The 24,962-nt window shown below is 43.6% G+C and overlaps 1 protein-coding gene across 1 annotated transcript in view; it reads left to right on the top strand.

Moving 5' to 3' along the window:
* Positions 1–936: 936 nt before the first annotated feature.
* Positions 937–24,962, top strand: part of LOC116956873 (uncharacterized) — a 31,477-nt gene continuing 7,451 nt past the window's right edge. The window contains exons 1-7 of the mRNA XM_032978727.2: positions 937–1,435; positions 3,926–3,970; positions 9,058–9,133; positions 18,207–18,338; positions 18,952–19,065; positions 22,907–23,005; positions 23,487–23,542. Coding sequence (XP_032834618.2) covers positions 1,388–1,435; positions 3,926–3,970; positions 9,058–9,133; positions 18,207–18,338; positions 18,952–19,065; positions 22,907–23,005; positions 23,487–23,542 — 570 coding nt within the window. The 5' untranslated portion in view covers positions 937–1,387. The remainder of the gene's footprint in view (positions 1,436–3,925; positions 3,971–9,057; positions 9,134–18,206; positions 18,339–18,951; positions 19,066–22,906; positions 23,006–23,486; positions 23,543–24,962) is intronic.

Below are 24,962 nucleotides of genomic sequence, written 5' to 3'. Positions count from 1 at the left end.
TAAATCCACTACAACATTCACAATTTGAGTACTGTGCTAACTCGCTGCGTTTTAGCCGCTCGGCGCTCCGCTCGTTGTTGTGAGCGCCGCTCCTCTGCCCTCCGTTGTTGTTGCTGGAGGACGGCTGCCTCCAATTGGCCAGTAGCAGCGTTCTCAACGTGCACCTAGCCTGGCACTGCCCAGTGGCCTGTTTCACGAGCCTCTTCCATAGAGGCAGAGATTGACACCGCTGGTACCAATCTTAAACTAATTACTAAAGTATAATTATTTTACCCAAGGCCGTAGCCATGGAGTCAACATTGGGGAGACCAAATCTTCCAGGGTGTCTGGGGGTCTCAACCCAGAAAAATATCTACATTTGAAAACTAATTTCCTGCCTAAAATATAAAAAAAAATCACTAACACATGGGATGCACATTTTCTAAATAATGTCTAAGAGTGTCATTGTATTACAATGCTCTGTTTTTACTTTTTTACCTTTTCTTGTTACATTGAATGTAATGGGAGAGATTAGGGATTAATAAAGTACAATCATAACCACAATCATATCAACATAAATCTATGCATTGATTTTTATGAAGACAAGTCCAGATATTGTGGCCAAGGTTTAGCAAATTGTTGTTTTTATTTATATGGTATAGCAATTTTTATAGCAATATATTGGGGGGAACATTTTGAGCATATTTGAATATTGGGGTGGATGTCCCCCCCCCCCCATATTTATTTTAATTACGGTCATGATTTTACCAGTTAAGGCACACTGACCAATGTAAAAGCTCTTTTTCAAAAGCGACCTGGCTATAAGTGATAGCTCAACCAAGTGGCTGATGCCATCATCATCATGTGGAAATGTATAGCAGTATACAAAACACCCTAAACGCGTGACATTGATTCTAAGTGTGGAGGGAAAACACGGAAAAGCTGGAGAAAAAATGCACGCGACCATGGGGAGAGAGAGACGCAGGGTCAGAATCGAACCAACATCTCGTCACATCTCGTCACAACAACCCGCACTAGAGGCAGCATCGAAAGAGGCCCTCCAGTGGGCATTTTTGGGTCTCCTCTTCCACGCTGCGACAACGACGTTGTAAGAGGTGCGGGTAACCAAACTTCACACCACCGTGTTCGGGCGCGGGCTGGAAAGAAACTTTAATTGTTTTACAACACAATGCGGTGCTGTTCCAACACCGAACGCTCTCTCACTGGTATGAATTCACAACGCCTCGATCACTGCCCTCCGGCTCAAAGGTCACCGCAGGCGCCCAAGACGCCATAGACGAACGCAAGTGCACGGGGAGTGTTCCAGAGCGATTTGGCGTGACCGAGAGCGAAGAAGCCGCAGATGAAGGAAAATCACCGACGGCGAGCGGGCTGGCGGGCGTAAAAGATGAATCTTCCGTCGTATTTCATCGCCCTTCAATCGTTCGCGACGCTGGTGAGTGAACTTACGCACGGCGCCTTCGCAAACCCGGAGGACGCCGCCCCGTCCCACCGCTCTTCTGATTGGCCAGTGGGGACAGACCGGTGGACCGGCGACGGGGGAGCTCCTTGGCCGCTGCCGTTGTCGCCACCGCCGCGACGAGGCCACCGGCGGGGCCCCGAGTTCGATGTCCACTCCATGCCGTGACCCTGCCGGCACCAGGCAGAGGCGTTTGTCTGAACCGGTCCCAAGGGGCCTCCTCCCCTAGGTCGACTCAGCCTCAAATGTGAAGCACAGTGCTCTAACCGGTGGCGACACATCGTCGTTCGGGGGAAACGAAGGCGGCCGGGTTTGGTGGCTGGCCACCCACCCCCTCTGTGTGTGCCACAGCGCAGGGCTTCGTAGGCTACTCGCTAACAGCACTTGCCCCAACAGTCTGTTAAGGCTACACGGGGTATCTTTGTCTCTTTAGATAGCATATTAGACTTGGCTTGAAATCAATCTCCTGGTGCGGCAGTTCAATCTAGGGACTGTTGTTGTTGTCTTGGTGTGGTCTGGGACTGTTGTTGTTGTCTTGGTATGGTCTGAGACTGTTGCTGTTGTCTTGGTGTGGTCTGGGACTGTTGTTGTTGTTGTCTTGGTGTGGTCTGGGACTGTTGTTGTTGTCTTGGTATGGTCTGAGACTGTTGCTGTTGTCTTGGTGTGGTCTGGGACTGTTGTTGTTGTCTTGGTGTGGTCTGGGACTGTTGTTGTGGTCTTGGTATGGTCTGAGACTGTTGCTGTTGTTGTCTTGGTATGGTCTGAGACTGTTGCTGTTGTTGTCTTGGTGTGGTCTGGGACTGTTGTGCTGCCTTGCCCCAAGCTTGCATTTAGCGTTGATAAACCACCACTAATTTATGTCCAGTAGACTCTCGTTTCTTCGCGCAAATTTTCCCCAGATGCCTATGTCATAAAACAAAAATTTAGAGTTATAAATTATTTTTAAGCTTCTCTGCCACGGCAAGGTTAAAAAAAGGAAAAACTCACAATTTGAATGACGGGATAAGTCACTCACAATGAAGTACAACTGATGACAATTTCAATTGTTACTCTTTCGATTGAGAATGTTCGACCGACGGATGATGCACGTGCTCAGTGATAATGTAACTTTCCTGTCACCCACCCAGCAGAAAATTCGGCCCCCTAAGTCGATGATAGCAGAGCCACAGTCAAACAACATCAATCAAACTCAGCCTACTGAGTGAATGACAGCAGAGCCACAGCCAATCAGCATCAATCAAACTCAGCCCCACGAAGTGGATGATAGAGCTACAGCCAATCAGCATCAATCAAACTCAGCCCCACTAAGTGAATGATAGTAGAGCCACAGCCAATCAACATCAATCAAACTCAGCCCACTAAATGGATGATAGCAGAGCCACAGGCAATCATCATCATTCAAACTCAGCCCACTAAGTGGATGATTGCAGAGCCATAGCTAATCGATATATGAGGCATCCTGGTTGTAGCTATGAAGATGTTGACTACCTAGCATGGGGTTCGATCTCGACCCTGACATAACGGTGGCTAGGAGATGTTACTTTAATTACCTCGCCGGGTATGGATGATGCTGTGAGTTCGATCCCAGACCCTGACGCCTTTCTGCTGTATATTTGGAATCTGCGTCTCTCTCCCTGTGGTCGCGGGGATTTTTTGACAGGGTCCTCCAGTTTATCCCCCTCACATTTAGAATCAACATCACCACGCGTTCCGAGTCTTTGTTTGCTGCTCTGAATTCCTACGTGATGGTGAAATCAGCCACTGCATAGAGCTGCGATCATTTGTGATGGCCAGGGTAGCTTCTTAAAAACAGCTTCAAGAGCCGAATGGCTCACAGGGCTATACCAAATAAATGAAACTATGAAAACTATGCCTTACACCTGGTACATAAAATAGTTTAGTTTTTAGGTCTCTATGGATCTCTGTGTGTCTCTGTGCACTTCTATTTGCCTTGATTTGGTGCTTTCGTGACTGCAGTAATTACTCTTTGTTTTCGATAAAGTCACGTATAAATAAGAAATTATGTGACTTTACCGAAAAAAACAAAGAGCACTTCTAGTTGCCTCTACGGGTTTCTATGTGCCTCTGTGGGTCACTATGTATCTACATTAATCTCAATGCGTCTACATTATTTGGCTGCCGATATAAATGTACACGTCAATTGGTTCAGCTGCTATCATTGGGTGTGGTGGCCAAGGGTCGCCTCTGAACAAACATCGCAGCTCAGTGGTGGCAGCCTTACACATGGTTAAATAAATGCATATATTGGTTTAGTTAATGATTCTCTAAGTATATCAATCTCTATGGATTCACCACTTTCTCATTTTCCGTCGCGCATTTTTCGGGCCTAATTTTTTTATCTTTGGAATTTTAAATAGACGCAGTTTTAGTTTAAATTGCATATTTTGAGAACGTGTTGACGGACACGTGCTCAGAGTGTTTTTTTACGTTTCCTGTTGTCTGCAGATACTTTTCTCTGAAAGTGCGACTATCAGCAACGTTCTAAGAGAGGTAAGGAGCAAACAAAAATGTGTGGCCACCAGGAATATTGTCGGTCTCATTCATTACCCCCCAGCATCTCGCAGCACCCTGGATCACTTTTCAAGTGGGAAGATTCACGTGAACATTACATCCAGCTCAGCACTGACACTCATTCCCATCCACCCCACTCTGTGCGGCGATATTTGAAGTGGGATGGGCAGGGTTATAGCCAATTCCAGTACCCGCCATTAGACACAAAGTGACGGTGACGTCACCATGGCGCCTGTGCCAGGCCAGGTGCACTTTGAGGCCACGGGAAGTGTCGAAGACTCGCTGCTGACAGGAGGTCTCGGGAGAGACCCAGCATGTGCCATGGGTTGGCTGACTGAGATGACCGGTAGATGCACCACTAGCTGTACCCCATACTGTGCCAATTTGCAGCACTTTATCTGCCCGGCGCTCCACTCCTTGTTGTGAGCTTTGCTCCTTTGCCCTCAGCTATAGCAACAACAACAACAACCGCCATTCGCCACTAAGTGGCGGTGACGTCACCACGACGCTTGTGCCAGGCCATGTGCACCTTGAGGCCACGTGAAGTGTCGAACGCCCGCTGGCAGGAGGTCACGGGGCAGACCCAGGTGCCACGGGTCGACTGACTGAGATGACTGGCTGATGCACCACCTGTGCCCCCTACTGTGTCAACCTGGTATGCTTTAGCCACCCGGCGCTCCGCTCGTTGTTGTGAGCGTCGCTCCTCCGCCCTCCGTTGTTGTTGGAGGGCGACTGCCTCCAACTGCCCAGTAGCGTCCTTCACGAGCCTCCTCCACAGAGGCCGATCTTCGCACCGCTGGTACCAGTCATCGGCAAGTCCACTCGCTCCACGTCCTCGTATACCACATCACTCCATCTCTTCTCTAGCCCGTGCCGCGCCCGTTTAGCCCCCTCGATCCGGCCGAACAAAAGCTGTTTCGGCATGCGGTGGCTGGGTATGCGGGCTACATGACCCAGCCAACGCAGCCTTTGCCTGCCGAAAGAGCTCACCGATGGGACCGTGCCCAGATATTTCAAGAATTTGTGAGCTCTTCACACAATCCAGCCTGGTTAAACCCAGGATGGATTGTAGGCAGGCCAGCCTAAATATTTCTCACCGGCGAAGATGTTCCATTAGGGGGGCCCACGTTTCGCAAGCGTAGAGAAGAGAGGGAATGACCGTGGCCGAGAAGACCTGAAGCTTAGTGCGGAGCGACAGACCAGGTAGCTTCCACACAGCTTAACGCAACCGATGAAAAGATATTGCCGCTCGACTGATTCGGAGTGAGACCTCTGTTGTTAAACTGGAGCCGGTCATAAGCACACTGCCCAGGTATGGGAAACTCTCCACTTTCTCCACAACTGCCCCATCACCGATTGGGAGTTGCGGGGGTGGAGTGTCCAATGGCTCAAAATACCCAGGCAGGTGCTTAATTTTGGTGGGGCTGATGGTAACGCCCCACCTCTTAGTGGCACGCTCCAGTCTTAGCAGCAGCATCTCCAACTTCTCCTCTGAATAAGCTGCTATTACCAAATCATCGGCATACATAACGTGGTTGACCAATAGGGAGCCATCCCTTGACCGCACCCGGGCATCGATCAGCCTCCCATTATATCTGTACCATATGGAGATTCCCCCGGTACAGCTATTGAAGGCTTCACGAACTACGTGGTCAAAATAGATGTTAAATAATGTGGGAGCCAGAGGACATCCCTGTCGCACCCCAAGGTGTACAGGGAATGGCTCTGACTCCCGGCCACGTAGTTTTACCCGGGCCCGCTCACCATCATAAAGGTCCTTAATGATAATGAGCAGAGGGTCAGGTACTCCAAAAGCACGAAGAACAACCCAGAACCCAGGCCTATTGATGGTATCATAGGCCTTGACCAGGTCAATAAAGCAGAGATGTAGGTCTTGCTGGAATTCCCTACACCTCTGCTGTAGCAGACGGACAGAAAATATGGCATCTGTGCAGGACCGCCCTTTCCTGAAACCGCATTGGGGCTCCGTAAGCCTCTCCTCAGCGTGCCTGGCAAGGCGATGTTGAATAATCCTTGCCAGGACCTTTCCCGGCACACTGAGGAGTGAGATGCCCCTGTAGTTGTTACAGTCTGTGCGGTCCCCCTTCTTAAAGAGGGGGACCACCAGGGCATCCTTCCAATCCTGCAGCACCCGTCCAGTGGTCCAGACTGTTGTTATGATGTCATATCGGGCAGTCTGTGCACAAACGCCACCCTCCCTCAGCATTTCGCTTGGGAGATCATCTCTGCCCACTGCCTTTCCTGGTCTCAGACTCCGGCTCGCCTTCAGTACAGATGGCACCTCAGCCAGCCACTCACACGGGGTGACTTCTTCCAATATTTGAGGCACTGCAGCCTCAGTGGGGTCATCCTCACTTTGTGCCACGATGTTTTCCTGGCTGTGGGATTTTCCCCCAGGACAGCACAGAAATGCTCAGCAAATCTGTTCCTGGGGGTCGGAGATTGGATCACCGTTTTTTCCCCTAATGATGGTAATAGGTGTGGCGCTGCAGGTTACTTTTTGATGGAGTTAAATAGAGATTTGTGATCGCGGGCCACTGAGGCAGACTCCATCTCCTCATCAACCCGCGACCACCACCCATCCTTGCAGCGCCTCACGGCTCTCCGAACCTTCGAGCGAAGGTGGCGGTAAGCCTACTCATTCTCTGGCGTGGGATTCTGTAGCCGATGACAGTGGGCCTGTCGCTTTTTCTCAACCATCCTGAACACCTCCTCTGTCAGCCAGGGTCTCTGGGGAGGTCTGCACCGCGTACCCAACGCAGCCATTCCAGCTGCTTGAGTCACAGTCCTAAACCTCGCCCATTTACCCTCGATATCAGGAGGAGTCGGGGTCAATGCCAATCCCAGCCGCAAGCGATGATAAATTCTCGCTTGCAACTTTCATCAGATAACTGAGACCAGGCTACTTTAGGTTGGAATGGGGTCCTGGGTGTACACCCACCACCAGAGTGGAAGAATGGCAGGCGCATCTTACAGATGACTAGTCGATGGTCAGAGGGCAGATCAGCTCCACGGCAGGTCCTGGTGTGAAGGACATGGGCTCGCATCCGCTGGTCCATCACTATGTAGTCCAGCAGATGTTCTTGCTTGGACCCGGCATGCATCCATGATGTTGTGTGGATGCGCCGATGCTGGAACAGAGTGTTGGTAATTACAAGCCCATGGGCTGCACAAAAATCTAGCAGCCTCCTACCGTTGTTATTGAGCTGATCTGGCCCATGCCCTCCAATCGCTCCAGACCAGGTGCGAGCATCATGACGAGCTCGGGCATTGAAGTCAACCAACATGATGACTCTATCCCGAGGTGCCACTTTAGCCAGCACTTGTGACAGGAGATCATAGAAGGCATCTGACTCATCGGCTTTGCCTGCATCCCTCCACGGATGTTCGTCTTCGGTGGGGGCATAAGTAACCACGACCACCACTCCTCACCTCCGGTTGATGGGAAGGCGAGCCCAAAGTAGCCTGGGGCTTACAGCTTCCCACACCTCACCACCACGCTCCCATGCCCCCTTATGCTTTTGTTCAAAAGAAGAGCCACACCCTGTTGTTTGGCAGTCTGCTGCCCTGAGCAGAGGACTGTCCACCCCTCATGGTGGCAAGAGCCAGAAATGGTCCACCGGACCTCCTGAATGCCACAGATATCCAGGCGGTACCGGTCCAGCTCCTGATAGAGGAGTGGCAGCCTCTCCTCTGCAGTGAGTGTTCGAACATTCCACGTGGCCACACGAAGTGGCTTTTCGTTGTTTCTGGAAGAGCCCCGAGGGTAGAGTTTCAACCTCCTGGCTCCGCCAATAGAGGTTTGGCCAGGAGACGTCATAGACGCCTGTCCCCCCGGGGCCTCCGGCACAAGCTTATTAGTTACATATCTCAGTTTAACCCGTGGTTTAGTGGTAATTCATTGAAGGTGGAGGGGTTACCAGCCCCTCGCACCCGTCCATAGCCCCCGTTTAGCCCCTGTGGTGGTCACAGACGCCATGAGGGGAGGAGTCAATCGGAATTGGCCCTCCCCCCACAGCACTGTCCACGACAGAGTTGCCCGTCCGGCACCGCGAGGAGGTAGGGGGTTGTTTTGCCGGACACTTAAACACACACACACACACACACGTATACTGCCTTCAAAAGTGAAGATTACCCCATTTGACTCTGACTCGACCTAGAGGAACTCCTCAGCCCCCTGGTTGTAGATCCTCATCCTGTAAACTCGATGGCATGGGCGAAAGCAGAACGGATAACGTGACGCTGGGAGGTCTGCGGTTTGTCCCCACCCAAAGTGGCCCCTGTTGGCGGACAAATTCACGGTGGGCGAGGTTCCTTAGAATTGAGGCGTCCCCGTGGTGGAAAGGGACGTCATGGGTTCGATCCGGACCCTGACATCACGGTGGCTAGAAATGTTAACTAGCTCACCTAGTATGCAGGAGCTCGTGGTTTCGATCCTGACCCTAACATCACGGTGGCTAGGAGATGATAACTACATCACCGGGTATGCAAGAGGTTGTGGGTTTGATCCCACATCCTGTTGGTCTTTTTTCGTTTCGATGGATCTCTCCGTATCTCTGTGGTTATTTACGTATCGTTATGGGGCTCTGTTGGTCTCTATGTATTTATATAGGTCTCTATGGATCTCTATGTGTCTCTATGGATCTCTATTTGTCTCTATGAATCTCTATGGGTCTCTGTATGTCTATATGTATCGCTATGGGTCTCTGTGCTTTGTGGGTCTCTATGCATCTTTATAGGCCTCTATGGATCTCTATTTGCCTATATGGGTCTTCGTGGGTTTCTATAGATCTCTGTGCATATATCTGCGTCTCTATGTAACTCTATGCGTTTAGAGTATTGGGCTGCTGCTATAAATGTCCACAGAATGATGATGACATCAGCCACTTGGTTGAGCTGCTATCATCATTTGTGATGGTCAGGGTCACTCCTGAACAAAAGAGCCACTACACAGCAGCTCAGTGCGGCCTCATTACACCTGGTAACATAAATTACTTTGGGTGTTACATTTTCCTCGTCTTGAATGTGTTTTTTTCTCCACGCAGGTTATGAAAGTCGGATGTAACGAAACAACGCACTACTTGACAAGCAGTGGCTTCTGCTGTGAGTTCTGCCAAGCAGGTAACGCGCACAGACTGAAAGGCCTGACTCAAATACCACCATTCAAAGGTTTTAATGGAGGTTTGATGAAATTCTTTTCCACTGCACGTAGCCAACAGTGAATACTCGGAGGTGCAGTTTTGAGTCGATAGGCATTGTTGAATCTATATGGGTAGTGTCAGTCTATGGGCAGTGTTGAATCTGTATGGGTAGTGTTAGTCTATGGGCATTGTTTAATCGATATGGGTAGTGTTAGTCTATGGACAGTGTTGAAACTATATGTGTAGGTTTAGTCTATGGGCAGTGTATATGTTGAACTTATTCGCACCGTGCGTAGCCAACCATGGCTAATAGGTGGTACGGGATGAAAGACAACAACACTGAACACAACAAAAACAACACTGAACACAACAACAACACTAAACACAAAAACAACAACAAGCAGCAGTTCTAAACGAAATAACGTTCCAATCTGGATTATTAAATAGTGCATTTCATAGATCAGAGTTACCATATTCGAGTTAACACTTTATTGAATTGAGCACGGGGTTGGCAAATATAAAAAAAATGTTGAAGGAAAACACTCAAATGAGTGCATAAATACAATCGTTTGAGCTGCGGTGTGGTGGTGGTTGTTGGTAGCTGCTCGTGAAGAGGAGCGATGCTCACAACAAGGAACGGAGCGAACAGGCGGCTAAAACGCAACAAGTTGGCACAGTAGGGGTGGTACAACTGGTGGGGTATCTACCGGTCATCTCAGTCACCCAACCCATGGCACCATCTGGGTCTGTCCCGTGACCTATCAGCAGTGAGCCTTCGACCTCAAAGTGCACCTGGCCTGGCACAGGCGCCGTGGTGACGTCACCGGCACTTAGTGGCGAATGGTGGCGGCTGTATTGGGATTGGTTGGGAGAGCAACGTGAGTGGAGCAATCGGTGAGCGAGCGATCTCTGGGTTAGAGGTCTCAGTGTGCTCACCGCTACATCATGGCCGGCATTGTCTAGTTTTGATTCAGGAAACAACAACGAATGACGACAACAATTGTTTTGTACTGGTGATGAAATATCAAGAAAAAATAGTTGCAGGCTACTTGTGAAGACATGGGTGTGCCTGCAAATCGAGAGATGACAATAATTTTGGAAGCGAGGAGTGGGGGACTGTAAATGTAGAGTCATGTGGTAACATTCGTCTGGGTATGTGGAGGGTTGACTTAAATGGAGGCTGAGCAATAACTGCAATCTATTGCACTTTGAAACAATCAGTACTCAGCTCTTGTAAAACATTACTACTGCTCATGAAGAGATGATTTTGGATCATATCACGTACATGTAAATGCGTGTGTCGTTACACCCGCCACCACCCGACGCAGCCAATCAGTGAGGAGTTTTGTGTCACCTAAACAGAACGTGGTGCCAATTCGTTACTGGTACAGCACTAACCCGGTTGTATGTTGGAGATAAAACCCCACGACAGCATTTCCAATTATAGTGTAGTATATAGTAGTGGATAGTGTTTAGTGTAGTGTATAGTAGTGGAGTGTATAGTAGTGTAGTGTATATTGTAGTGTGTAGTAGTGTAGTGTATAGTAGTGTAGTGTGTAGTAGTGTAGTGTATAGTAGTGTAGTGTATAGTAGTGTAGTGTATAGTGTAGTGTATAGTAGTGTTGTGTATAGTAGTGTAGTGTATAGTAGTGTAGTGTGTAGTAGTGTAGTGTATAGTAGTGTAGTGTATAGTAGTGTGGTGTATAGTGTAGTGTATAGAAGTGTTGTGTATAGTAGTGTAGTGTATAGTAGTGTAGTGTGTAGTAGTGTAGTGTATAGTGTAGTGTATATTAGTGTAGTGTATAGTAGTGTAGTGTGTATTGTAGTACGTATTTGTGTACGTTGAACATCTTTTGCATCATGCGTAGCCAACCGTGACTAATCGGAAGTGCGGGCGGAGGGGACAACAAACTACACAACAACAAACTACACAACAACAAACTAAACAACAACAAACTACACAACAACAAACTACACAACAACAAACTACACAACAACAAACTAAACAACAACAAACTACACAACAACAAACTACACACAACAACAAACTACACAACAAACTACACAACAACAACAAACTACACAACAACAACAAACTACACAACAACAAACTACACAACAACAAACTAAACAACAACAAACTACACAACAACAAACTACACAACAACAACAAACTACACAACAACAAACTACACAACAACAAACTACACACAACAAACTACACAACAACAAACTACACAACAAACTACACAACAACAAACTACACAACAACAACAAACTACACAACAACAAACTACACAACAACAAACTACACAACAACAACAAACTACACACAACAACAAACTACACAACAACAAACTACACAACAACAAACTACACAACAACAAACTACACAACAACAAACTACACAACAACAAACTACACAACAACAACAAACTACACAACAACAAACTACACAACAACAAACTACACAACAACAAACTACACACAAGAAACTACACAACAACAACAAACTACACAACAACAAACTACACAACAAACTACACAACAACAAACTACACAACAACAAACTACACAACAACAAACTACACAACAACAAACTACACAACAACAACAAACTACACACAACAACAAACTACACAACAACAACAAACTACACACAACAACAAACTACACAACAACAAACTACACAACAACAAACTAAACAACAACAAACTACACAACAACAAACTACACAACAACAACAAACTACACAACAACAAACTACACAACAACAACAAACTACACAACAACAAACTACACACAACAACAAACTACACAACAACAAACTACACAACAACAAACTACACAACAACAAACTACACAACAACAAACTACACAACAACAAACTACACAACAACAACACAACAACAAACTACACAACAACAAACTACACAACAACAAACTACACAACAACAAACTACACAACAACAAACTACACAACAACAACAAACTACACAACAACAAACTACACAACAACAAACTACACACAACAACAAACTACACAACAACAAACTACACAACAACAAACTACACAACAACAAACTACACAACAACAAACTACACAACAACAAACTACACAACAACAAACTACACAACAACAAACTACACAACAACAACACAACAACAAACTACACAACAACAAACTACACAACAACAAACTACACAACAACAAAGTACACAACAACAAACTACACACAACAACAAACTACACAACAACAAACTACACAACAACAAACTACACAACAACAAACTACACAACAACAAACTACACAACAACAAACTACACACAACAACAAACTACACACAACAACAAACTACACAACAACAACAAACTACACAACAACAAACTACACAACAACAAACTACACACAACAACAAACTACACAACAACAAACTACACAACAACAAACTACGCAACAACAAACTACACAACAACAAACTACACACAACAACAAACTACACACAACAACAAACTACACAACAACAACAGCAGTTGTAAATAAATTAGTTTTCAAACTAATAGTGTAGTGTAGAGTAGTGTGTAGTGTAGTGTATAGTGTAGTGTATAGTGTAGTATAGTAGTGTAGTGTATACTGTAGTGTATAGTGTAGTGTAGTGTATAGTTTAGTGTACAATGTAGTGTATAGTGTAGTGTACAGTGTAGTGTATAGTGTATAGTGTAGTGTACAGTGTAGTGTATAGTGTAGTGTACAGTGTAGTGTATAGTGAAGTGTATAGTGAAGTGTATAGTGTAGTATAGAAGTGTAGTGTATAGTGTAGTGCATAGTGTAGTGTAGTGTATAGTATAGTGTACAGTGTAGTGTATAGTGTAGTGTATATTGTAGTGTACAGTGTAGTGTATAGTGTAGTGTATAGTGTAGTGTATAGTGTCATGTATTGTAGTGTATTGTATAGTGTAGTGTATAGTGTAGTATAGTAGTGTAGTGTATACTGTAGTGTATAGCGTAGTGTAGTGTTGTGTGTAGTGTATAGTGTTGTGTGTAGTGTATAGTGTAGTGTATAGTGTAGTAGTGTAGTGTATAGCAGTGTAGTGTATAGTGTAGTGTATAGTGTAGTGTATAGTGTCGTGTATTGTAGTGTATTGTATAGTGTAGTGTATAGTGTAGTATAGTAGTGTAGTGTATACTGTAGTGTATAGTGTAGTGTATTGTGTAGTGTATAGTGTAGTGTATAGTGTAGTATAGTGGTGTAGTGTAGTGTATAGTGTAGTGTATAGTGTAGCATAGTATTGTAGTGTATTGTGTAGTGTATAGTGTAGTATATAGTGTAGTATAGTAGTATAGTGTATAGTGTAGTGTATAGTGTAGTGTATATTGTAGTGTATAGTGTAGTGTATAGTGTACTGTAGTGTGTAGTGTATAGTGTATAGTGTAGTGCATAGTGTAGTGTATAATAGTGTAGTGTATAGTGTGTTGTATAATATTGTAGTATATAGTCTAGTGTATAGTGTGGTGTTGAGTGTAGTGTATAGTAGTGTAGTGTATAGTGTATAGGAGTGTAGTGTATAGTAGTGTAGTGTATACCAGTGTAGTGTATAGTGTAGTTTATAGCGTAGTGTATAGTGTAGTGTATAGTAGTGTAGTATAAAGTGTAGTGTATAGTGTAGTGTGTAGTGCAGTGTACAGTGTAGTGTAGTGTGTAGTGTATAGTGTATTGTGTAGTGTATAGTGTATAGTGAAGTTTATAGTGTGTTGTATAATAGTGTAGTGTATAGTAGTGTAGTGTTTAGCAGTGTAGTGTATAGTGTAGTGTATAGTGTATTGTATAGTAGTGTAGGGTATAGTGTAGTGTATCGTGTAGTATATAGTGTAGCATAGTAGTGTAGTGTGTAGTGTATAGTGTAGTGTATAGTGTAGTATAGTAGTGTAGTTTGTAGTGTAGTGTATAGTGTGGTGTATAGTGTAGTATAGTATTGTAGTGTATAGTGTAGTGTATAGTGTAATGTATATTGTAGTGTATAGTGTAGTATAGTAGTGTAGTGTATAGTGTAGTGTATAGTGTATAGTGTAGTAAAGCAGTGTAGTGTATAGTGTAGTGTATAGTGTAGTGTGTAGTGTAGTGTATATTGTAGTGTATAGTGTAGTATAGAAGTGTAGTGTATAGTGTAGTGTATAGTGTAATGTATAGTGTAGTGTATAGTACAGTGTGTAATGTATAGTGTTTAGTGTAGTGTAGTGTGTAGTGTAGTGTATAGTGTAGTGTATAGTGTAGTGTGTAGTGAAGTGTATAGTGTAGTGTATAGTGTGTTGTATAACATTGTAGTGTATAGTGCAGTGTATATTGTAGTGTATAGTATAGTGTGTAGTGTATTATATAATATTGTTATGTATTGTGTAATATTGTAGTTTATAGTGTAGTGTAGTGTATAGTGTAGTGTATAATATTGTAGTGTATACTGTAGTGTAAAGTGTAGTGTATGCTTTAGTGCATAGTGCAGTGTGTAGTGTATAGTGTAGTGTGTAGAGTAGTGTATAGTGTAGTGCATAGTCTAGTGTGTAATGTAGTGTATATTTTAGTGTGTAGTGTGTTGTATAATATTGTAGTGTATGGTGTAGTGTATAGTGTATAGTGTAATGTGTAGTGTATTGTATAATATTGTAGTGTATAGTGTAGTGTATAGCAGTGTAGTGTATAGTGTAGTGTATAGTGTAGTTTAGTAGTGTAGTGTATAGTGCAGTATAGCAGTGTAGTGTATAGTGTAGTGTGTAGTATAGTGTATATTGTAGTGTATAGTGTAGTATAGTAGTGTAGTGTATAGTGTAGTGTATCGTGTAATGTATAGTGTAGTGTATAGTGTGGTATAGTAGTGTAGTGTATATTGTACTGTATAGTGTATTGTATACTGTAGTGTATAGTGCAGTGTGTAGTGTATAGTGTAGTGTAGTGTGTAGTGTATAGTGCAGTGTATAGTGTAGTGTGTATTGTAGTGTATAGTGTAGTGTATAGTGTGTTGTATAATATTGTATTATATAGTGTAGTGTATAGTGTAGTGTGTAGTGTAGTGTATTGTATAATATGGTATTGTATAATGTAATGTATAGTGTAGTGTATAGTGTACTAATAGTATAGTAGTGTAGTGTATAGTGTAGTGTATAGTGTAGTGTATATTGTAGTGTATAGTGTAGTATAGTAGTGTAGTGTATTGTGTAGTGTATAGTGTAATGTATAGTGTAGTGTATAGTGTAGTATAGTAGTGTAGTGTATAGTGTAGTGTATAATGTATTGTATACTGTAGTGTATAGTGCAGTGTGTAGTGTATAGTGTAGTGTGTAGTGTATAGTGTATAGTGTAGTGTGTATTGTAGTGAATAGTGTAGTGTATAGTGTGTTGTATAATATTGTAGTGTATATTGTAGTGTATAGTGTAGTGCATAGTGTAGTGTGTAGTGTATTGTATAATATTGTAGTGTATAATGTAATGTATAGTGTAATGTATAGTGTAGTATAGTAGTGTAGTGTATACTGTAGTGTATAGTGTAGTGTATAGTGTAGTGTATATGTGCAGTGTGTAGTGTATAGTGTAGTGTAGTGTATAGTGTAGTGTATAGTGTAGTGTGTAGTGTGTTGTATAATATTGTAGTGTATAGTGTAGTGTATAGTGTAGTGTGTATTGTAGTGTATAGTGTAGTGTATAGTGTGTTGTATAATATTGTAGTGTAAAGTGTAATGTATAGTGTAGTGTATAGTGTAGTGTGTAGTGTATTGTATAATATTGTAGTGTATAATGTAAAGTATAGTGTAGTGTATAGTGTAGTATAGTAGTGTAGTGTATAGTGTAGTGTATAGTGTAGTTGTATACTGTAGTCTATAGTGCAGTGTGTAGTGTATAGTGTAGTGTAGTGTATAGTGTAGTGTGTTCATATTTCATAGTTCATTTATCTGGTATAACCCTGTGAGCCATTCGGCTCTTGAATCGGGTGCAACCGCAACAAACAAAAAACATGAACAAGAAAACATCGTAAAGTGAGTATGTGACTGTGCAAACAGAAAATCCAGGAAAAAAATATCAAAATATTCCTGAAATAGCACCGTACACCAACGCTGTGTGCAAAAATCCCAGTGGGATGCAAGTCAAATAACAACAACAACAACAAGACAACTAAGATTAAAGCCATCAGTCTAACTCCGTACTACAATAAACAAAAACATGGCCAAAACAAAAAACACTTTTCGAAAATCACCAAAATAAAAGCCATAAATCCAATGTAACAGTTATCATAGGGACTGTGACCGAATTTTTAACAATAAACTACATAAATAATTTATAACACCAAAATCTAGAGCCATATTTTAGGCCACTGAATAGCAGTGGCAGCTAGGGTTGTACAACTCCTCTAGAGCAGTTTTGAGTGAAGATCTCATAGATAGTGATTCAAGTTGCAGTTTATTGGAAATAGCATTCCAGACCCTGGGGGCATCAATAGCAAAGGCCCTTCCTCCAGTTTTTGTGCGGCAATAGGGAATGTGAAGCTGGTAAATGAGCGAAGACCTGAGGTCAAATTTGTTCTTTGAAACAGAGAGGAGATCCAGTAGGTAGTCTTCGGAATTTTTTGTAAGTACATCGTGAATCAATAAGATCTGGTGCACAAGCCGTCGAACATTAACTGATGTTAAGTTTGACCCAATGTAGAGATCACAGTGGTGAGTCCTATATGGGCAGTTCAATGCAAATCTTAAGGCCGAGTGATAGATGGAATCAAGCTTCTTCAGTACAGTACCTGGGGCTGATTTATACACGATGTCACAGTAGTCAAGTAGAGGCAGTATGGTAGCTTTTATCAATTCCAAACGGAACATTGGGGGGAAGCAGTGCTTGTGTCGATACAGAAAACCAATTTTTATTTTTGTCTTTTTACCAATATAATCAATGTGATCTTCAAAACTAAGTTTTGAATCCAGGATGACCCCAAGATACTTATAGATCTTGACTTGCTCTATTTGATAATTATTCAAGGAATGTAATTGGGGAAAAATAACTTCCTGCTTTAGTCCCGGAGAGAAGCATAGCACCTTGGTTTTGGAGGTATTCAGGACTAGTTTAAGAGAAACTAGCTGATGTTGTAGTTTGTTGAAATCACCCTGGAGCTTAGCAATCACGTCATCCGGAGAGCGGCCAGCAGTAATCAGTATCGTGTCATCTGCAAATAGATTCACCCTGGAATGATCCAGTTCAGTGCCCAAGTCATTGACATAAAGAGAGAACAAGAGGGGGCCGAGGATGGAACCCTGTGGAACCCCTTTTGTTATCTTAACACTGTTTGACCTCCAACCATCTGTGAATACAGTTTGGGTGCGAGAAAAGAGGTAATTTTTTAACCATTGTACTGTGTTCTCGGAAAAACCGAGGCAACTTAGTTTACTAAGCAGGGTGTTGTGGTCAACTGTATCAAAAGCTTTGGACAGGTCAAGAACAAGACAGGCACAGTACTGCTTATTATCAAGGCTATTGTAAATTTGATTCAAAGAGTCTAATGCAGCAGATGTGGTGCTGTATTTTTTCCGGAACCCAGATTGTTTTAGATGTAGTAGATTGTTGGTGGACAGGAAACTGCTAATTTGGTAGTTCAATAATTTTTCAAAAATTTTCATCAATGAGGACAAAATTGAGATAGGTCGGTAGTTATTGTAGTGTGGTGTATAGTGTAGTGTATAGTGTGTTATATAATATTGTAGTGTATAGTGTAGTGTATAGTGTAGTGTGTAGTGTATTGTATAATATTGTAGTGTATAATGTAATGTATAGTGTAGTGTATAGTGTAGTGTATTGTATGATATTTTAGTGTATAGTGCATAGTAGTGAACGGGCATTTCTCGGGTTACGAACCTAATTCGTTCCTGAGACCCGTTCTTAAATGGAAAGGTTCGAGCGTCTGGAACACAGCAAGGCGGTGAAGGGCAACCAACACCAAAAACCTTTTGATTTGTATTCTCATTCAGTCGGTGCGTCTGTTTCCCTCCCCCCACCCACCCACCTCTGCTGCCAACTTGCAGGTAGCAGGAAGGTGATGGATTGCGTATCAAACAGCGGCACGTTTTGCACGAGTTGCTTGCCAGAAGAAGACTACACGGACGAACCAAACAGCTACAACGAGTGCAAGAAGTGCACCGTTTGCAACGTGAATTGTAAGAGGGGTGGGTGGTTGTTTGTAGATACGACGTGGAGGAATCGGGGGGTGTGTTCATGCACAATTCGCTATACAAAGTCATATCTCGCCACTGTTGGTGCCATTGCAGCCAGGGAGATGTTAACTACCTCGCCTGGTGTGCAGGAGGTAGTGGGTTCGATCCTGAGCCTGACGACACCTGCGATATATGTGTAGTTGGCATGTCTCTCTTTCTCATCATCATCACAGTAGCTAGATGTTAACTACCTCGCCTGATATGCAGGACGTCGTGGGTTCGATCCCGACCCTGACGATGCCTGCTTCTGTATATTTGGAGTCTATGTCTTTCTTTCTCATCATTATCACGGTGGCTATGAGATGTTAACTACCTCGCCTGGTACGCAGAAGGTCCTGGGTTTGCTCCCAATCCTGACGATGCCTGCTGCTGCACATTTGGAGTTTGCGTCGCTCCCGCATCACCGCACGTCACTCCAGGGTCACCGCGCGTTGCCTCGCGTCGCCGTGCATCCTAGACCGCTCCGATCTGTATGTACGTGTACGCGAGCAGTTCTGCTGCATCCACAGATGCTGCCAAAACGTACAACCAACGTGGTGGTGGTGTTGTTTTACAGCCGAGGACACCGAGAGCAGTTGCACCATCATGCAGGACACTCGCTGTCACTGTAAAGACGGCTTCCAGAGGGCTGCCCCATCGGACCCTTGCATGGAAGCGGAGGAAAAAGCAGGTTCGGACGACCGCTCGCCACACCCACGCAGCTCTAATGCGCTGACGGGTAGCGGAGGGTAAGGGGAACACGCTCGGGGATCGGGAAAGCTGCGCTAGAAAGATGAACGTGATGAGAAGTATAGTAATGCATTAAAGCTTTCGTGACTGCATAAAATTACTCATTGGTTTTTTTGGTAAAGTCACGTATGCAGAAATACAATAAAATTATATTTAAACAAAAAGCAATCACGACGTTTCGACCACAACGCAAGCGATCTTCATCAGGTGTCAAGAACAAATCACGGAGGTAAATACAACTATAAGATGAGAGACGAGAATTCAACAAACCTGAAAAAACATTACGTGAATTACATGCAGTCAGGCAAACAACACAGTTAGACACTTCCTGGCAGACCACGAATTTCAGAAGTGTTAAATTTCGTGTTCAACCTTTGGATTGCACATACCAGCATAGATAGAATGAAAAATACGAGGTACACGGTCAGTAGAAATACATATACAAGTCCACCAAGAGGTAAGGAGGGAGGAAAGACGGACAGGGAGGCAGAGAGAGAGAGAGGGGGGTGGGGGGCTGGAGCGATGATCAGAAGCTTAAATAGGAAATACGGTTGGAGGGGGGGAGGGGCCAGAGCGAGAGCGGAAGCTCAAACACGCAACATCTTACACATACAAAACGGCAGCTCAAATAAGGACCACCTCTTGTAAATACAAAACGGCAGCTCAAAAATTGACCACTTCTTGTAAATACAAAACGGCAGCTCAAAAAAGGCACATCTTACACATAATTACAAAGGTAAACTTCTCCATAGAAGTGTGATAATAAAGTATTAAAGCTTTCGTGACTGCATAAAATTACTCATTGTTTTTTTCGGTAAAGTCACGTATGTAGAAATACAATACAATTATATTCAAACAAAAAACAATCACGACGTTTCGATCACAACGCAAGCGATCTTCATCAGGTGTCAAGAACAAATCACAGAGGTAAATACAACAAAAAGATGAGAGACGAGAATTCAACAAACCTGAAAAAACATTATGTGAAGCACATCCAGTCAGGCCAACAACACAGTTTGACACTTCCTCTATGTGTAAGATGTGCGTGTTTGAGCTGCCGCTCTTGCCCTGGCCCCTCCCCCCCTCCAACCGTATTTCCTATTTAAGCTTCTGTTCATCCCTCCGGCCCCCCCCCCGCCCCCCCTCTCTCTCTCTCTGCCTCCCTGTCCGTCTTTCCTCCCTCCTTACCTCTTGCTGGACTTGTATATGTATTTCTACTGACCGTGTACCTCGTATTTTTCATTCTATCTATGCTGGTATGTGCAATCCAAAGGTTGAATACGAAATTTAACACTTCTGAAATTCGTGGTCCGCCAGGAAGTGTCTAACTGTGTTTGTTGTTGGCCTGACTGGATGTGCTTCACATAATGTTTTTTCAGGTTTGTTGAATTATCGTCTCTCATCTGTTTGTTGTTGTATTTACCTCCGTGATTTGTTCTTGACACCTGATGAAGATCTCTTGCGTTGTGATCGAAACTTCGTGATTGTTTTTTTTGTTTTAACATAATTTTATTGTATTTCTACATACGTGACTTTACCGAAAAAACCAATGAGTGATAAGTATAGTGTACAGTGTAATGCTGAGTTTAGTGTATAGTGTAGTGTATATTAGTGTACTGTATAGTGATGTGTAGTGTATAGTGGTGTAGTGTATAGTGGTGTAGTGTATAGTGTAGTGTATATTAGTGTAATGTATAGTGTCGAGTAGTATATAGTGTAGTGTATTATGCCGTGTAGTGTATAGCGGAATGTATAATATAGTAGTGTAGCATAGTAGTGATGTGTATTGTATAGTCATGTAGTGCATAGTCGTGTAGTGTATAGTGGTGTAGTGTATAGTGTAGTGTACAGTTTAGCATATAGTAGTGTTGTGTCTAGTGTAGTGTATGGTAGTAAATAGTGTAGTGTATAGTGTAGTGTATAGTTTAGTATATAGTGTAGTAGTGTATAGTAGTGTAGTGTATAGTGTAGTGTATAGTGTAGTATTTACTGTAGTGTATAGAGTAGTGTTTAGTATAGTGTATAGTAGTGCAGTGTATAGTAGTGTATAGTGTAGTGTATAGTGTTATGTATAGTAGTGTAGTGTATAGTGTAGTGTATAGTAGTGTATAGTGAAGTGTATAGTGTAGTGTATAGTGTAGTATATAGTGTAGTGTATAGTGTAGTGTATAGTGTAGTATATAGTGTAGTGTATAGTGTGGTGTATAGTAGTGTATAGTGTGGTGTAGGGGCTTGCACGAGGAGGAGGGATCTGAGGAGCTACGGAGCTCTTTGTTCACAGACGTCCCGGTGAGGCGCACGCGGTGAGCGAGTTACAGGAACGAGCACACAAACACACGATAGGGGTGTAGACCAGAGGACAGTCCCACACCACACCAAGACAACAACAACGGTCCCACACCAAGACAACAACAACAGTCCCAGACCACACCAAGACAACAACAACAACAACAGTCCCAGACCACACCAAGACAACAACAACAACAGTTCCAGACCACACAAAGACAACAACAACAACAGTTCCAGACCACACCAAGACAAAAACAATCGTCCTAGAGCACACGAAGACATCAACAGTACCCTCGATAAAATTACACATTTGAATGTAACTATCGGTGATGTTCGCGTGTCCAAGGATCAACGTAACAATTCACATTTGCCAATGCGATTTGTAGCATCATGGAACCTCCCTTGCCAGTATCAAAATCTACGAAGAGGTTTTAATCTTTCTGGCAGTCATAACAGGAGGTGTGTTAAGATGTTAAAACATGTGGACGAATCAGTTTTAAAGACAATGAGTATAATACCAGAGCATTTTGAGACCTCCTTTGCCAGAAACAAGATATAGGAATAGGTTTTACCCTTTTAACTGGCACAAAAACTGACACCTTTATTCAAGGCATCATGTTTGCAATAACCACAACACAAGCAGTCAAAATGCAGACAAAAAAGACAACTCTGATAATAATATGCACTGTCCTTGAATTTGATTGGTCCACACCCGAGACAGCTTTTCTTAGAGCCTAGTCTCCATTGGTGTTTTCTGGCGTCTTCTGGTTTTTGTGCCAGTTAAAAGGGTAAAACCTATTCCTATACCCAATACCAGAGCATGTTTTGGTTTGCATTCTCACCACAAGTGCTGTGTGTGGTTAATCCAGTTACTTAATTATTTGCAAAATGTTTTTGTTTGGCGTTTTAACATCTTAACACAACCCAGTTCTATTGCAGGAAAGGGTAAAACTTATTCTGCGATTTGTAGCATTGATCCTCGGTTGCGTTTGTCGGTTTTAAAGCAGGACCCAACAAATAACCTTCGTGTTGCAAGTGCTAATCGTGAAGGCCAACCACCCATACCCCTACTCCCAATTCGTTGCCATCTCTCGCGATGGACCAACAACAACAGCGGCCGCTCACCGCTAAGTGGCGTTGGCGTCCGCACGGCGCCTGTGCCAGGCTAGGTGCACTCTTGGGGCCACGTGAGGTGTCCAAGGCTCCCGTGACTTCGTTGCGACACAAGAGAGAAACTGATGGCAATCGCACCATGACAATTAACTCCACCAGTGGTGGTTCTTAGCCTGGGGTTGGCCAGAACATTTTGGGTGAATCATCGAAACACACAAATTAAGCACAGAACACGTTAAGTTACAACTTACTTTGTTTTGTCAAATCCTATGTGTTTATTACACTACACTATACAACTACACTATACACTACACACACTCTACACTATACACTACTATACACTACACTATACACTACTCTACTATGTGTACGATCCTCAGAGGTTGCTGGAGCTATCGTCGTGGCTGTAATCGGTGCTGCCATTTTCCTTGTGGCGACGCTGGACCTCCTTCTCTACTGTCATAAACGCTTCCCCTGGGGTAAGTAGCGGTGGCTAAGAGGATGTTGACTCCCTTGCCTGGTATGCAGGAGGTCGTTGATTCGATGCCGGACCCTGACGATGCCTGCTGCTGTATATTTGAAGTTTACATGTCTCTCTCTCATCAACATGAGAGTGTAGTGTAGTGTATACTAGTATACTGTATAGTGTAGCGTATAGTAGCATATAGTATATTGTAATGTATAGTGTAGTGAATAGTGTAGTATACTACTTCAGCCCACCAGTGCATTGGAGAATAAATCTACAATATTTACAATTTCAGTACCGTCCTATATGAGTGAGAGTGATATTACACTTAAAATTAACCTTTTAAGCCACATGAAGAAGAGGATAACATGATAATCATCGTCATCATCAACATAAGCCCATCACGACAGGTATATATGATATAATGTATAATTCTCCAGCATAAATATATATGTTAGAATGTTCAATAATAATGTATTTTATCTCTTATATAGGAAGAAATCCTGTTACAAGTGAGAACATAGCTTTGAATAATGAAGAGCGTTTGAATGTAAGTCATTCCACCTCACCAAGTCTGTGACCTTAACAAAACACACTCCTGTTATTGGTGTCACTGCTGAATGAGAACCTCAGCAGACCGCGTGAGTCGCCAGGGTTATTTGCCCGTCCTGTATCGCGATGGTCAGTGTGGGTCAGTGAAGCATTAGGCGTGGCAGCACTCGTCATTATGATCTGCAGCAACCGGTCCGTGTTGACTCTCCAACGAGGTCCCTCGGATCTTCGGACTTCTTTCTAAGGACTCTGACGTCAAGGCTCTGATCCTGGGGTGATTTGGCCTAGTGAGTGGGTGGATGCGTGGGTGAGTGAGTGAGTCAGCGAGTGAGTGGGTGTGTGGTTGAGTCAGTGGCTGAGTGTGTAAATCAGCATTTACCCACCTAGTTCTGGCCATCTACCCTGCACGTTTTGTATATTTCCTGTCTTCCATACACGTGGTGCATCGGGGTCTATGGAGTAAATGCCCCACTTTATGTGTAGTGTTATTACTCACGCAATCCTGGGGTCGAAACACCCACGGGATCCCAGGTTACCGTTAAAGATGACGTCACGGACGAAGGGAAAGAGAGGGCGGGGCGTGAGAGAGAGGGAACGCCCACGAGGGGAGCCGTGACGTCAACGGATGAGGCGGGGCGATCGGGGGGCGGCTTCCTGGCTCATTACAACTGGAATGTATTATAATTGCCTTCTTTTAAAAGACAATTAGCCTTTGATGTTCCTACTCTGAATATCTTTAAAAAAAGGTTTAAACCTTTTTAGTTACATGAATACGATTGTTTAGAAGTATTTACTCATCCGTTTTCGTTAATTTCATAATCTTGCTAATGAATAAATTGATAACTACTCTTGTCTTCGGGACATGTTTCTTTATTGCCTTCGTATGAATATCGTTGCATGAATTTTTATGGACTTTTTGTTCCTATCGCCGTGTATGCTCGCGTACTCTGAAGAATAATCGATTGTTCTGTTACCCAGTTAACAAACGTGATCATTGAAGGTTAAATGTATGGATCAATGAGCGGAACATCTCCAGGAGTACTGTGTTGACAATTCCAAGCATTTGAGTTCGCATATTAGAGTAGTAAGGTTTAGTTTAGAAATTAAAATTGCTTACCACAAGAAGTGTCTGCGTGGTGCCTTCCTAAGTCACGGTGTGTTCAGTGATGATGGAGCTATGCCACGCTTTCCGAAGCAAGACGCACAATTGGCAGCTGATCGCTTTGCGTGTTTAACCGGTGGTTATCGAAACTGAGATTTAAAAAAAAACAGCCTGCCGTGCGGTAGCTACTACACACAGCAGCAATGTAAGATCAGCGTTTACCAAAACGTTTGGAACAAAAAACGAATCCTAAAAAAAAATGTTATATATGTCACAATGACCGAGAATGGTGGAGGGGGGTAGGGGGGGTAAGAGA

This window comes from Petromyzon marinus, chromosome 68, assembly GCF_048934315.1.
Source record: "Petromyzon marinus isolate PM22_M1 ecotype Great Lakes invasive population chromosome 68, UKy_Petmar_22M1.pri1.0, whole genome shotgun sequence".
Taxonomy (NCBI): Eukaryota; Metazoa; Chordata; class Hyperoartia; order Petromyzontiformes; family Petromyzontidae; genus Petromyzon; species Petromyzon marinus.
This window is presented reverse-complemented; position numbering and strand designations above follow the sequence as displayed.